At 37.9% G+C, this 14139-nt stretch overlaps 1 protein-coding gene across 3 annotated transcripts in view; it reads right to left on the minus strand.

The window, feature by feature from the left end:
- CRACD (capping protein inhibiting regulator of actin dynamics) overlaps nt 1–14139 on the minus strand; it is a 306858-nt gene that overhangs the window by 135713 nt on the left and 157006 nt on the right. For 2 of the 3 annotated variants that reach the window (XM_073237565.1, XM_073237566.1), the window contains one exon: nt 4113–4196. The exons of the other annotated variant lie outside the window; for it this stretch is intronic. In XM_073237565.1, the coding sequence (XP_073093666.1) occupies nt 4113–4179 (67 nt within the window). In that variant the 5' untranslated portion in view covers nt 4180–4196. The remainder of the gene's footprint in view (nt 1–4112; nt 4197–14139) is intronic. 3 annotated transcript variants of the gene reach the window in all.

Genomic DNA, 14139 nt, shown 5'->3' on the forward strand with positions numbered 1-14139 from the left:
TGAAACTTATTTTGTAAATATGTTCATATTCATTGTGCCTCTAATGTGGGTTTCTCTTTTTCACCCCTACATGCTCACTGCTCAGTCCCCCCACTGATCTAGTTGAAATTGTTCCCTCACAGTGCCCAGTGCCCAGTCTGTCTTCAGTTTGAGGTGACAGAATCACCTAAGGACATACCAGCTTTATTAATTAATTTAAGCTTTCATTGTTCTCATACCCTAATACAAATGGATAAAAGATGTCATCTGCTTCTAATGACCAAAAGCCTAAAGTTTTAACAGTGCTCCGGAATGTTCAGATACTAAGAGGGAGCTTAACAGAAAGCATCACAGAACAGCATACACAGCCATGAAGTTCTTTTCCTCCCTTGAATAATTCCCTATGTCCACACAGCAGTAAAATCACAGCACACAACACATGGTGAGCAGCCTTAAAGAGACAGAGCCATCTACTCTCTTGGGAAAATGTTAAAGTAGCAGATGCACAGAAGAATCATCATTTTTTGTAAAGATATTTGGGTTTTTTAAAAACTGAAATAAAGTGAAAAAATGACAAGACTTTGGTTAGAATGGTGAGTTTGGAGGACTTATGTATTATTTCTCAATAAACTGGCCGTTTTTATAAAAGTAAAATTTAAAAGTCAATCTACTACACTGCTGCGGGACAGGGAGTATGTGGAAACTTTCCATACTTTCTGCTCACTTTTGCTGCAAAACTAAAAAAAGTGAAGTGCATTTTAACAAAACACTACAGTGCATTCTTTGTTCATTTCCCATTAACTTTATATTAAAAATTCTACAAGTCAGTAGAATAAAAGTATAAAAGCTACAGCATAACAGGCCTCTGTGCCCTTTTTTCTTGATCACAGTATTTAATAAGCAGTTGAAAGTGGCTGCTTAAAGTATCAGTGAAATGAGTGTTAGCATATTCAAGAACTTCTGGGTGACGTCTACCCTGGGGCAACATACTGACCCTGTGCAGACCGAATCTATGCCCCCACTCTGCTTATTGGAATTAGTGGGCGGGAGAGTATCCTTAGGGATATCCATTCTTTCTCCCTCTATTCTGGCCCAGCTTCTGGGGTCTAGCTGATGATTAATAAAAATTTCATTGTGTTGAACTACTTCATATAAAAAATTAACTTCTAGGTTAATTAAAAAGCCACAGAGAATAAATTAATTCCGTTTATCACCGGTGGAATGTAATGGACAAGCGCTCTCTCGGGGCTGGCTATTCTTTTAGAACTTTCTATTTGAATGCTAAGCCAAAAAGAAAGGGATTTTGCACCTAGGATGCTACACAAGAAGCCAGAGTAATCATCAAGATACAAGTGAAATTGTTTTATTATACTGAATTTGGTAAAAATATACTTCTGAAAGTTTTAAAGTTTCTACTCTTTGAAAGGATATATAAAAAGAAAAATCCACTTTTATTCCCAAATGACAGATAGGAACAAGAGAATATTTCCATGTTATGGTGGTCTGGTCTATGGAAGGAGCCATTATCCCCAACTTGGGATCTTAAAAGTCAGAAGTATAACTTCCAGTGTTGTGGAATCTGTTCTAGGAATCAGGGAAGAAAACACTTCTTTCTGGAAAGAAACTTGAGAAGTACTCAGTGAATGAGGTATAAATCACATCAATATTGGTTAGGCATCAAACTAAGAGCATAAAAAAATGTTAGGCTCTCTCTAGCCAAGGCTGTTCCCCACACCTAACTTAATGTACTGCTAAAAACATGAGACAAGATTTAAGCAATATTCGCCACAAAATGTCAGCATTTCTTCTTTCAGTTCACTACCTTGGTAGTGTTCTTGCGGGCACTATCTCATCCACGTGGCTTCTCATGACAGTGTGACTTAGGATGAGCATCTGTGACTGGAGACAACTTTCTTTAGGATTTGTTTTGCCTGTTACTGTGGGGGTAGACCTCCCCAAAATGCTACTCTGTCTGGAAGAGGTGAGAAGATGTCCATGAAAACACAAACAAAAATCAGAAAGCTAATAAAATACAAGGGAATCCACCTGACATGTCACAGCAGACTCACATTAGGTGCCTGAAAGATAGGCAGATTCTAGGACAATGTTCCACACTTACTGAATCAGAATTATACTTATGAAGTAACATAGAGCACAATGCCTGGCACACAGTATGTAATAAAAAAAAACCTCCCATAAGTTGAGAATAAGGGCTCTGTTTTTGAAGGTTTTATGTACCTACTTCTTTGCAGGTACTAGTTTAGCTAACACACACTTTCTTTTTTTTTTTTCCTATTTCCCTACTAAATACTCCCTACTATCCCTTCCAAGGAACAGATTGACAGGAATATTTTGCTGTATTATAGGAATAGGAATGAGGTCATTATGGTCTCTTCCCCAATTAAATGCTAGAGTCAACTTCCAATGTCAAAGACCTATGGTAACACAAGTTCACTCAAGAGAAAGGGCCTTCTCCAATCTTCTTTTTGAGCCTCATGGTCAATGGGCTACATAATTTCTCTTATCTCAAAGAAATTATAGCAACATACATGGCAGGTGTTTATATATATACATATACACACAACATGCACACATGTTGTATGTATATATGTGTGTGTGTGTGTGTACGTGTACGTATACATGTACACACATACACTTTATCTTTTCTAATCCAAAAACGAAATCTGGTTTATTTGGGGTCTAAATAAGAGACACTTGAGAAATCAATTCCTTTACACTCCAAATAATAAATAATCATGGAATTGTGCAGATGAATTATACAGCAAAATAAATTTATGATTTCTAATGAGGATAAAGGTAAGAAATAATGAACTCAAGGGAGTCATGTAATCAATTAAACATTTCTAAGAAAAAAGTCACCCTGAACAACAAGGAAATAGGAAGGTCTAAAAGACTTTGTAACCTCCCTAGGGATACAGTAAAAGCATCATAATATGAGTCAAAGAAAATTATTCTGGGGCCAGGTTTTCATAAACCCACTGTAAAGTCATATTGGCCAGAGGGTATGTGTAGGTAAGGTGAAGGTAAACAGGGAAGAGAAGTTTAGGGCAGGCATAGTGCAGAATGTCTTCCAAAGTTCTCACTTATCCTTATTTTGATTTCTACTTTCCCAAAGAAAAAAGTTTATAACATCCAAGTAAGTTATTTTAACCTTTTTTTTTCTTTTTTTTAAGAAAGAGAAACTCAAATCTGGAAAAAATAAAACAAACGCATGTAACACCCTGGAAATCAACCAGCAAAAATGATTTAGTACATACATATTCTTTTTATCTTTGCCAAGAATAGCAGGGTAAATCAATCCCTGGTAGTTTCCATGTAACTCACTGGAAGAAGTTTTGGGGAAAAAATTGAAATGGGAGTTTAAAATAGAAATGTTCTGATCACTAGTAATAAAAATAGATGTATCTTGGGACTCATTCAATGCAATATTTTATGATAATTCTTACTTATATGGTATAATTGAAGGATGAAGTTAACTAACAATATCCCTAGTATCATAATTTTTAAAACCTGAAGCATTCTGAACAGAAACTTTTCTGTAACAGATTATACATTAAATAAAATGAAAATTGCTCTTGATGTCTCAGAGCCATTACTATTGAGCTCAGATGAAATAAGATGATGTCTTGAGGGGGAACTGAAGTATTCCAGATAGTCTGTCCCTATCAATGGCCCTTCTGCCTTAAAATATTTTTGTGCCTATTTTAAAATCAGTATGCTGCCTCGTTCCCTCACATGTTTAATTGTCACTTATTAGGTTGCTGAGTCTGATTCTCGTAATTCTTCCTCCTTTCTAATTTATTGCTTCTTGTGCCTGGGAGATAGGAAATTAGATAATCAAGCATGACAGAATTATATGTCGAGAGGGGGGCCAAGCAAAAGCCTAAAAAGTTCCTCCAGGAGTCTAGATGATGAATGGCATCTGTTTTAGCTGCCTTTGCTTTGTTTTTCAGTTTTGCTTACATCTGGGTGCTTTACTGTATCCCAGACAGTTGAGGTTACTGTACAAGTTATTTATGGTTAAAATCAAGTGTTTTGCACACTAAACAATAAAGAAAAGATGGCCTCTGTCTCTTTAATTTGCAACTGAGAGTAGCCCCTCTGTACCATACCTGAAACATCGGCACCCAGAGACTCATTATGGATATTCTGTGTAAGTTTAATTTCCTCCATGGCCATGATTTTGTTAAATGTGACTGAAATAAAAAGTACAGCATATAATCTATGAGCACAAAGCTTATGAAATTGGAAAAAAACATACTCTACAGTTACATCATCAATTCTGTCCTGCATCTTCCACATCAGTGAAAAAAAAAAGCACATTACCTTTCATCATGTAAATGCATATAATATGTAATAAAATAGGAGATAGAGGAAAACAAAGTGATACCTGTAATAAAACTGAAATTATTATTTTACTTCATAAACTATTAAAAACTGAACATTCATTGAATTACAGTCTCCATCAAATTGCTGAACCCTGCTCTGAGGGAGAAATTTACTGTATTCCTCATACCTGAAAAGGAAAAGAGTATTGGTTCAGGGACACTTTCCTGTTTAGTATTAACAGAGTCCATGTTTATAGCGGCTGAAACTATGTGATGCCCAAACCATGCAAAAGAAAAATGTATCTTGCCGAATCTGCAACCCTCTTGCATGTCATCTCTTCTGCTTCAAAATGCTCTCAAATACCCAAAGATCTGTATTCTGTTATTGCAGTCTATTTTCTTACAACAATCATTTCTAGGGTAAGAGAATAGGTTTATAAAACATAGTAGTAATGATGATGTTTTCTTTTGTTCCTGATCTTCCAAGTAACTCAAAATGCTTTGCAAATATTCATCTTCATAGAGATGATTTCTTAAGGGAAAAAATTATCCTGGATTGATAAACTACTGGCAAAAAATTTGAAATACTTAAATTTATATGAGGTCAATTTTTATTCTCCTTTGCTAGGTATGACATGTTTTCATTTCAAGTTGTTTCTTTAAAGAAATTAAATTCCATGTGCTTTTCTAGCTTGTGCCTATAGGTTCCTTGGGCATCTATCTTCCTACTTGGGATATAAGTAATCACATAAATTGTCTTAAAACTATAATATCATTTTTTTAACCTTTCTTATATTTTCTTAAACATCAACCACAGTTCTGAAGCATTCATTTCTCTGCATTTCTGTAAACATTAAATCTTTGATCTTTGTAATTTATATAATTTTGTCAGCTGTTCCTTACATTTTGCCATGAAGCATTTGTGCATCTTTTTCCTATATATTATAGACATGTTTTGACTATGCTCCCCTCTATGCCTTCAAACTCCCATATCCTGGCAGTGGATGAATTCAGCAAGATATATAACCTCCCTACTTAGGTATCACAGTATGAAGAATTTCCTTAAACTGAAAATGTCCTTTCAATGACCTGTTCCTTTTCATGATCTTAATTCTTTCATATGAATCACATCACCCACAAAACATCTCAATTAGAAAGATGAAACCAAGTACTTTCCTCACACCTTTTACCAACATTACAAAAAGAATTTCTTCTTTTAGAAATTTCTAAATTTATTATTTCCCTTTCTTTATGTTATACAATTTATTGCCAAGATAATTAACATCGTCTCAACATAAACATCATCTCTCCATTTAGATTTGGCCACATTTATTCAAGAGGTTCGAACCACTGTAGGAAGTCAGTCCACTTTCAGAGAACTATCCCTATTTCCCGTGGTTTTATTTTTCATTTTGCTTATCTTGGAAACATAAGCTATAATATTAATGGCTCCTTATTCAATTTGCACTCCTTTTATGTATCTCTTAGCTGCTTCCTTAGCTTAATTACTCTGCTAGAAGTAATCCTGAATCCCACCGTCACTGAGGAAGTGGATATTTTGAAGCTTTCCTACTTTTCTCTTACCACTATCTCATTGCTGTGAATGCCACAATACTACTTTTGAAAACAATTTTCTGGGACTGATTTACAAATGTTCTCTGTTGAACTGGCCTGAAATCAGTTACATGTTTTCTTTCACAGGATTGCTGCCACTGTATACTGCAAAGTACTGCCTGTGAATTTGTCTTTACAATCTACCCATCTCATGTGGGATGTTAGTAAAGAGTTGGAAAAATATATCAATAGAGTTCACTGTAATGAGAATCTATTTCTAGTCCTTTTATGCCTATGCACACAGACTTTATAGAGCTCATACTGGTATATTTTTCCATTTAATCCAAGTCATCAACCACTTACTGAGAGCCCATGAAGCCCACAAAATCAAACTACAAAAATTGGGGATAGAGAAAGAATCATAAAATCATAATCTGTCCTCAGCAAATCTATAATCTCAACTGAGGCTGTTTTGAGAATGCTCCAGTACTGGAATATTAAAAAAATACATAAACTCTTCTTCCTGGCCTTCTAAATATTAACATAGTAGCCTGAAAGAATTATTTGATTTAGTATTTGCAATTTGATTATTGTAAGTGGTTCCCTGAGATCATGTATACAACAGTGGGCATGCAAGCAATAATTTGCAATTTAGTTGAAGAATGATTCTCATAACATAAAATCAACATCTGAATCTCAATATACTTTTGTTGTTCTCTACTCATACTGCCTGTTTTGTGGTGGAAAATTATATGCTGGAGTGAAATGAACAATTTGGGAATGAAGAAAATCTTTACACGTACACTTTGAAAATTTCAACATACCATATTTTTTATTTCTCTCTTCTCATACACCCCTTCTCTTGGCAGTTTTGGTGGTTTTTTTTTAAACATAATTTCTGCCAAATGAATCATTACTACGACATGCAGGAAGGGACTAACTCTGTAGTCATTTTACTTGGTGTTCAATGAACACTATGGCAATACTCCAAATTATGTGGTAGGGCTGGGGACTTAAAGATTGATCAGACATCATCCCACCCCAGGGGAACTAATAGTCTTAAGAGACAATGCTGTCTTTGTGGTGTGTAGGGAGGTTGATATTAATCAATCTTATACCACTTCCCTTTAATATCTGATAGCACAATTCTACGTGAAATTTCAAAAATCTTTCATGCCTGAATTTATAAGAAAAAAAAGCACTTTTTTGAGACCAGGAATATGTCTCTGTGTACTACTTATTTGAAATCAAATATCTTAGATTGCTTGGCTTCCACTGCACAGGACAACGCTTATGCTTTTTTTTTTACCCCAAAGTCTTTAAAAACATGACAGAGGTTAGACTTGAGTCATTTTTCTACCTGTTGGTGAACTTTCTCTTCACCTCTCATTCATTTCTCTACTCTTCCTCATGGCCATCCTCTTCCCAGAAGTCTTCACAAAACTATTAACCTCCCCTCATATGTTCCTATCTTAACATATGCACCATGTCCTAGAGGCTACAGTACTGGAGAGATGAAGCTGAGGTCTACGCAGTAGTAGGCATGACATGGCTAAAAGTATACCTGCCAGCATGGCATATACCTTTTTTGAACAAACAGTAAATTCATTACAAAATAATGACAAGCTTTACTCTTCTTTGAATATATAATAGTTTCATATTTTTCTGCAGTTTAAAAGGTCTTGAAAAACTCTTGACAGGAAAAAATCCTGGGCAGTTCTACACATGACTTGTCTGTGCACTGAAAAAATAAGGGCTGTACATCTGGGTCAATGAGGGAAGAGTTTAGGCAGATTTTTGCACAGGAAGGCCATCAGTGGTCTTTACTGTTATAAGTGCTGATGTTATTCTACAAAGAGTTCATACTTCATCCATGGCTGCACATCACAGATGTGAATTAGTTTTGTATCACATCTCAGAATTCATCTTCCCTTAGAAATCCTATGATAAGTGGTCGCTGCAGTATTCCACCTAGATCTCCATCAAGGAATGAAGGGCTTTGTCCCCTAACTGCAGCAGGGGTACAATGGAGCACATACCCTGGGGCAGGCAGAATAATGCCTCCCTCACCCATCTCAGATGTCCACTTTCTAATCTCCAGAACCTGCAAATATGTTACTATATACGGCAAAGGGACTTTGCAGGTATGATTAAGCTACAGATGTTGAGATGAGAAGATTACCCTGGATTTTCCAGGCAGGTCCAGTGCAATTGCAACCATCCTTATAAGAGAGGCAAGAGTGTCAGGAGTCACAGGAAGAGATGTGATGACAGATGAGAGAGAGATTGGATGATGCTACTGAAGGGGAGCAGAATATGCCACCCTGAAATATGCCATTTTGGACTACTGATTATTTTGAATTAAAGTTACTTGGGAAACAGTGCAAGAAGGATACTCTGTCCCTTCTGTGTCTCCCCTGAAAGCAGCAAATGAATCTCCCCTTTGAAAGGTACCCTTGATATACCAGCAGGGTAGAAGGCATACTTATTACCAGAGAGAGAAGAAATTGAGGGCCAAGAGTCTGCATAAATAAAAGTTGTTGCTTCTTCATTCATTTACTATACCAAGCTCAAACATTTTTGTTTTGTCAATTCTTCACAAACTTTTTTTTTTGTCTAAGAGGTATAAAAGCTTCCTACTTTGGTTACTTCTTTGTGTCTCATATTTTTATGGGGCTTTTATAAATATGAAATTAAATTTATTTTTCTCCTACTACTCTCTTTCGTATCAATTTAATTATTAGATCATCAAAGAACCTGTAAATGAAGATGGGAACATTGTTCTGCCCCCACACTGTTGCTGGGTTTGAAGATGGAAGAAGGGGCAATAATCCAAGGAAGGCAGGCGGCCTCTAGAAGCTAGAAAAGGAAAGGAAAAGGGATTCTCCCCCCAAGTGTCCACAAGGAACAACAGCTCTGCTGCCTCATTTTAGACTTCTGACCCCCTGAATTATAAGATAATAAATCTGTGTTTGTCTGAGCCACTAAATTTATGGTTAAGTTGTTACAGCAGCAATAGGAAATAATACATGTCCTGAGAAAAATTATCAAGGCTTCTGAGGTCAAATAATTTTGGGAAACATTATTCACTGTATCTCCTCAATGCCTACATTTGAGAAGCGCTACAATAAAGAATCCTGTTTAATTTTGTTTAAACCAGAATTTCCCAAAAGCAAAAACCATAGACAATTAAAGGACTAATTTTTTTTAACATTTCTCAGAATTACTGTTTATGGAACCTACTTTGGGAAATAATGGTTTAAGGATTTATGCTATGGATGATGGCATCTGGAAGGGATGAAGACACTCTTGGATATATTTATTTAGACTGAAGGTCCATCCACTGATGCCATTAAGTGAATTATTATTGAGTGTCCATTACAGCTTTACAGTGTGATAGGTATTTGGGATGAGGGAAGAGGGATGAGATATAAAGATATAAAGAATTACTGACCAAAGAAAATTATCATTTAGGAGAAGATAAGAGATATTTACCAAAAACTGTAAACCAAGTAGAAAATGTTAGGTTTTATATGTGTATATACATTGGGGCAGGAGGTGCAGGGGAATGAGATGCTGTGATGAATAACTTCTGGGAAGTGGGGTGTGTGTGTCAGAGAGTGATTATGAAACATATGAATTTTTCTTAATTGAAGTAATATTGATACACTATCTTATATTGGTTTCAAATATAAAACACAGTGATTGACCAGTTACCCATATTATTAAATCGCCAGCTTCCACTAGTGTGGTTACTATCTGTCAACTTAAGAAGATGTTACAGAATCACTGTCTATCTTCTCCATGCTGTACCACTATCCCCATGAACGAGTTACAATAGATTGAGAATTTTTATACCCCTTTGTCCCCCTCCCCACCTCCCCACCCCAATTCCTCCTCCACGGTAACGACCAGTCACTTCTCAGTGTCTATAAGTCTACTGCTATTTTGTTCATTTTGTTTTGTTTTTATATTCCACAAATAAGTGAAATCATATAGTATTTTTCTTTCTCTGGAGTGCATTTGAATTTGTCCTTTAAGGACTGCTAGGCTGGTAGCAAGAAGAAAAAGAAAGAAGAGAGGGCATTCTGAAGTGCTGGCACTAGGCACTACCCAATTCCAGAACTAAGCTGTTCCTAGATGGGAAAGCAAGACAAACCTTGGTAAGACACACCTTCTCTGTGCAATAATCAGAATTATAAATTGGGGTTCCAGTTCTAGAAAATGCTTAAGTCCCACAAAAACACCAAAACTTATCACAAATAAATGAAAATAAAATGACAGGTATATGCTTTTAAAATGTTTAAGTATATATAACCAGACCTTAATATAAATTTTCAGTTCTCTCTTAAATGCTCCTTTCAGGGTATTTTTCTATATGGAATAGACTTTCTGAGGCTTAAAATATGTGCCCAGTAATGTTTAGATGAAAGACGTTTGTTTCTTTTCTTGGTAAACCTTCCAGTGGTAAGTACAAGTTTCTTCATTGTTCCTTGGACCTCAGAACTTCAGTTCAGAAGTGGAGTCATCTATTCCAAAAAGTTTCAATGCCAATTCTGTGGGCAAGGGGAGGCATTAATAGTAAAAAGAAGAAGAGGACCCTTTCTGTGCTACTTTAGCTTCCTGTATGTTGTCAATTTTTGTCTCCTTGGGAGCAAGAACTATTTCACTGCTTGTCCTTTGTAAGCCAAGAGTCTCGAGCACAGGAGGCATTCAGTGTATTTTTGCTGAAATGAAACAGTGAAAGGATCATAGAGTGAAATCTTGGCTCCACTCAAATCAATTTAGAAAAAGAAATTAAATTTTAAGAACTTACTTCAATAAGGAAAAGGAGGATGAATATAGGTGACATTTTAGGGGTAAGGAATTCAATAGAATCTTCCTGGTAGAGCTTTTAGTCCTCGTAGAAACAAAGCTTATCACTTCCTGGAAGAGATGCCGACAGCTGTCCCAGGCTTGGTTCAAGGCTTGTGGTGAATCAAGCAGTTATTTTCTAAAGTTTCATTAAATAAAGAAAGGGCAGGATTTAGAGGATCAAAGGGTTCCTCTCAAGAAACATAGTCAGGTAGGTGTGACCTCTGGAGACTGCACACCCCTGCTCCTTGTTTGTCTGGCAAACACCTTCTCATCTTTCAAGACAGCTCAAATGGCACCTCTGGGAGGCCCTCTGGCTCACTCCGGCAGTTGTTTACTCTGCTCTTGGTGCTCCCCAACACTGTGCAAAACTCTCTCAAATGTCACTAATCACATTTATGTGGTTATCTGTTTACATATCTAGATTCAATTCAGTGAAGTTCTGCTACGGCAATGTTAGATTCAACGGCTCAAAGGCAGGAAGGACTCTGGCCTTCAGAGGCTACTTCCTCCTATGGGAGACAGACAAGTGTACAACACAACAGCAGAAGAGCACAATGCAGTGCAGAGGAACAGGAGGGAGAGGGGGACGATGACCTCCCGGGCAGCAAGGTCTTATGTAGCTCCCTCTTTAGCCCTAGTACAGTGTCTCGCACATACACTTTCCTGCATGTTAACACAGGAAGGGAAAGAGGGAGAGATGAGAGAAGGAGGGAGGCAGGGAGAGAAGGGAGGGGAATCAGTAAAAATACCGCACCGGACGCCCCTCTGTTTGCTGTGTGTTGTCAAACCTACTTGTTACTCTAAAGGTCCTTGGAAGACAGATTTTGTAGATCTTTGACGATGCAGTCATACCTGGCACACAGTGATGAACATGACAGTCACTACTTGAAGAAGACAAGTCATAATGTGTCCCGTATTTCCACAGCACATGTTACTACCACTCCTGTGGGGATCTTACAGAGGTTGAACTCATCAAATCCACTAGCACAATGCCCATTTAATTCTTGAGTTCTGCATTGTTAGACCAGCAGGCTCTTCTGCTCCTGCAAAAGGATTAAACTAGAATTTTGGTCCCAGCACCTTCTTTGCCATTCAACTCCCCACTTCTCTGCCAGCTTCATCTGTGCAACCCATCTTGGATTACGTCTGGCAGATGGGGTAAGAGTCTCATTGCAGGCCTCTGCTGCCTGCACCCCAGAGCCCTCCCCAAGCAGCCTCCATTCACCGGGAAGAGAAGGGAGGAGGGGGGATGATCAGCCTCCCCAAGAGATGAGAGCGTTAAGTATTTCTCAAATTTTCAGCTTCAATGGCTGGGATCATTTAACTCCCTGGGGGTAGACTGTGCTTTGCTGCTTAGGCCAGCAATATAATCTCTAGCTTCCCCAATGCCAAAATATCAATGACATGTTCAGTTGGATGATGGGATGAATTGGTGTTCAGACCACTTGACAATGACATAAATTGGAGGTTGAATGAGAGTGCCAGAGAGGACTGAGCCTCAGGATAGAAGTAAAGTAAAGTAGAATTCTTAATATCTTTGCAAGTTAATTTAATTCTAAACTGTTATTTGTCCCCTGAAGAGAAACCCATCAGCAACTACAGTGAAGCTGGAATTTCTGAGGAGGTTTCCTTCTTGGAGGTCCTAATTAGAGAGAGGTTAACTTTCTTGTGGCAACCCAGCCCTCCCAGCACAATGACAGGAGATTAAACAAATAAATGACTTGTAATGAAAAATAAATCTTTTATCAGACACAGAAAGCCACATATTGTGTGAGTCCACTTAAATTAAAGAGCTAAACTAGGTAAATCCCTAGAAAAGGAAAGCACCTTGGTGGTTGCAGGGGTTTAGGGGATGAGAAACGGATAACTGCCTAATGCGTGCGGTATTTTATTCAGTGGGGGAATGAAAATGTTCTGGGACGAGACAGAGGTGGTGGTTGCTTACCACCAAACTGTTCACTTTAAAATGGTTAGTTTTATGTTATGAGAATTTCACTTGAATGAAAAAATAAACATTTTATAATTCAACATTCTCTAATTGAAGGCTTCACTATTCCTCATTTGCTCAACGATCTACCACTACTAGGAAATAAGGAGAACTTTATTCCCATTCCACAGTGATAAGAAGGATTAAACAGATCTCTAAATTCTAGTGTTGTCACCTCTTGGTCTTTCCTGTGAAAAGCCTAGTACTTCCCCAGAATGTGTACAGCAGGGAAGTAATCCAGAACAGTGGCCCCTACGCTGCCTGGCCCTTCACAGCCAGCAGCAGCCCAAGAGGCATCTGTTCACCGCAGGTGCAGTACCGGCTGCATCATCAGAAGTTGGTGGGGTGCATCTGGGTCTACCAGCTGGCGCCCCCAACAGACCCGCGGGGCCTAGCATTCTGCAGAGCAGCCTTCTGTGGCAGAGACATCAGACAAAGACTATGAGTCCTTTTAATTCAGTAGAAAAATATGAAGACCTTGCTCTTTCCACATACTTTCAGGATCAGAGAAAAAAGATTTTAACAAAGAGTAGAAGCATCTTTGGAAGCAAGGCAATTCTTCTTCTTATTTTTGGTAGTTGTTAGGTAGAAAGAGAAGCCCAGGAACTCAGGAGGAATGAAAAGGGACCCTGAAGAGAAACTATAAGACTAACAACAACAACAAAACTAACAACTCGATATGCAGGAAAAGCAGGTAGGGGGCTGCCATTCTCGCCCACCACTTCCTCTGTCAACCCCCACACTTAGGGCCAGGGACAAACAGGCCTCCCAGCCCCTCACCCAACCAGACTTCCTGAGTCCTTCAATTTGTCTCATGCTGTACTTCCTGATAAAGTGCTAGTCATTCCAGTTCTGACTATGACATTTTTTTCCAACCATAGCTTTTTCTCACCTCCCAGACTTCATGCTCAGCTTTGAGGATTGGCTTTCCTTGACCAAGACTTAGACATCCCTCTGGGACACTGCCTTTGGTGGCTTCATTCACATTCAGCCTGGGCCAGGGATGTCACTCATCTCTGGGACTCATGGAAAAGTGTTCAATTCTGTTTCGGCGAATCCTTCCTTTTCTCAGGTGTACCCCTCAAGACTAAGCCCAAAATAAGGCTCTAGTATTGATTTCAGACTCACAAATCATTATACAAACCTCATATTAAGAAATTTTTAAATATGAGTAAGCAAAATATTTCAACTGCTTTCAAAATCTCCTAATTCTATTGCAAAATGACAACTGGCTCAGAGAGCCCTATTATATTTTCCTATGTTGCATGAGAAGAAAACATGTGGTCCTGTCACAAAATGTTCTATATACCACAGAAACTGCAGTATTATTTTTCTGGAAAAATTCCTAAAAGAGAAAGCATCTGTTTCCTATGTTTTGTCATGCTATAGAATGAAATGCAAAATGGGGAGTGG

The sequence above is a fragment of the Manis javanica genome, chromosome 5 (genome assembly GCF_040802235.1).
Source record: "Manis javanica isolate MJ-LG chromosome 5, MJ_LKY, whole genome shotgun sequence".
Lineage (NCBI taxonomy): Eukaryota > Metazoa > Chordata > Mammalia > Pholidota > Manidae > Manis > Manis javanica.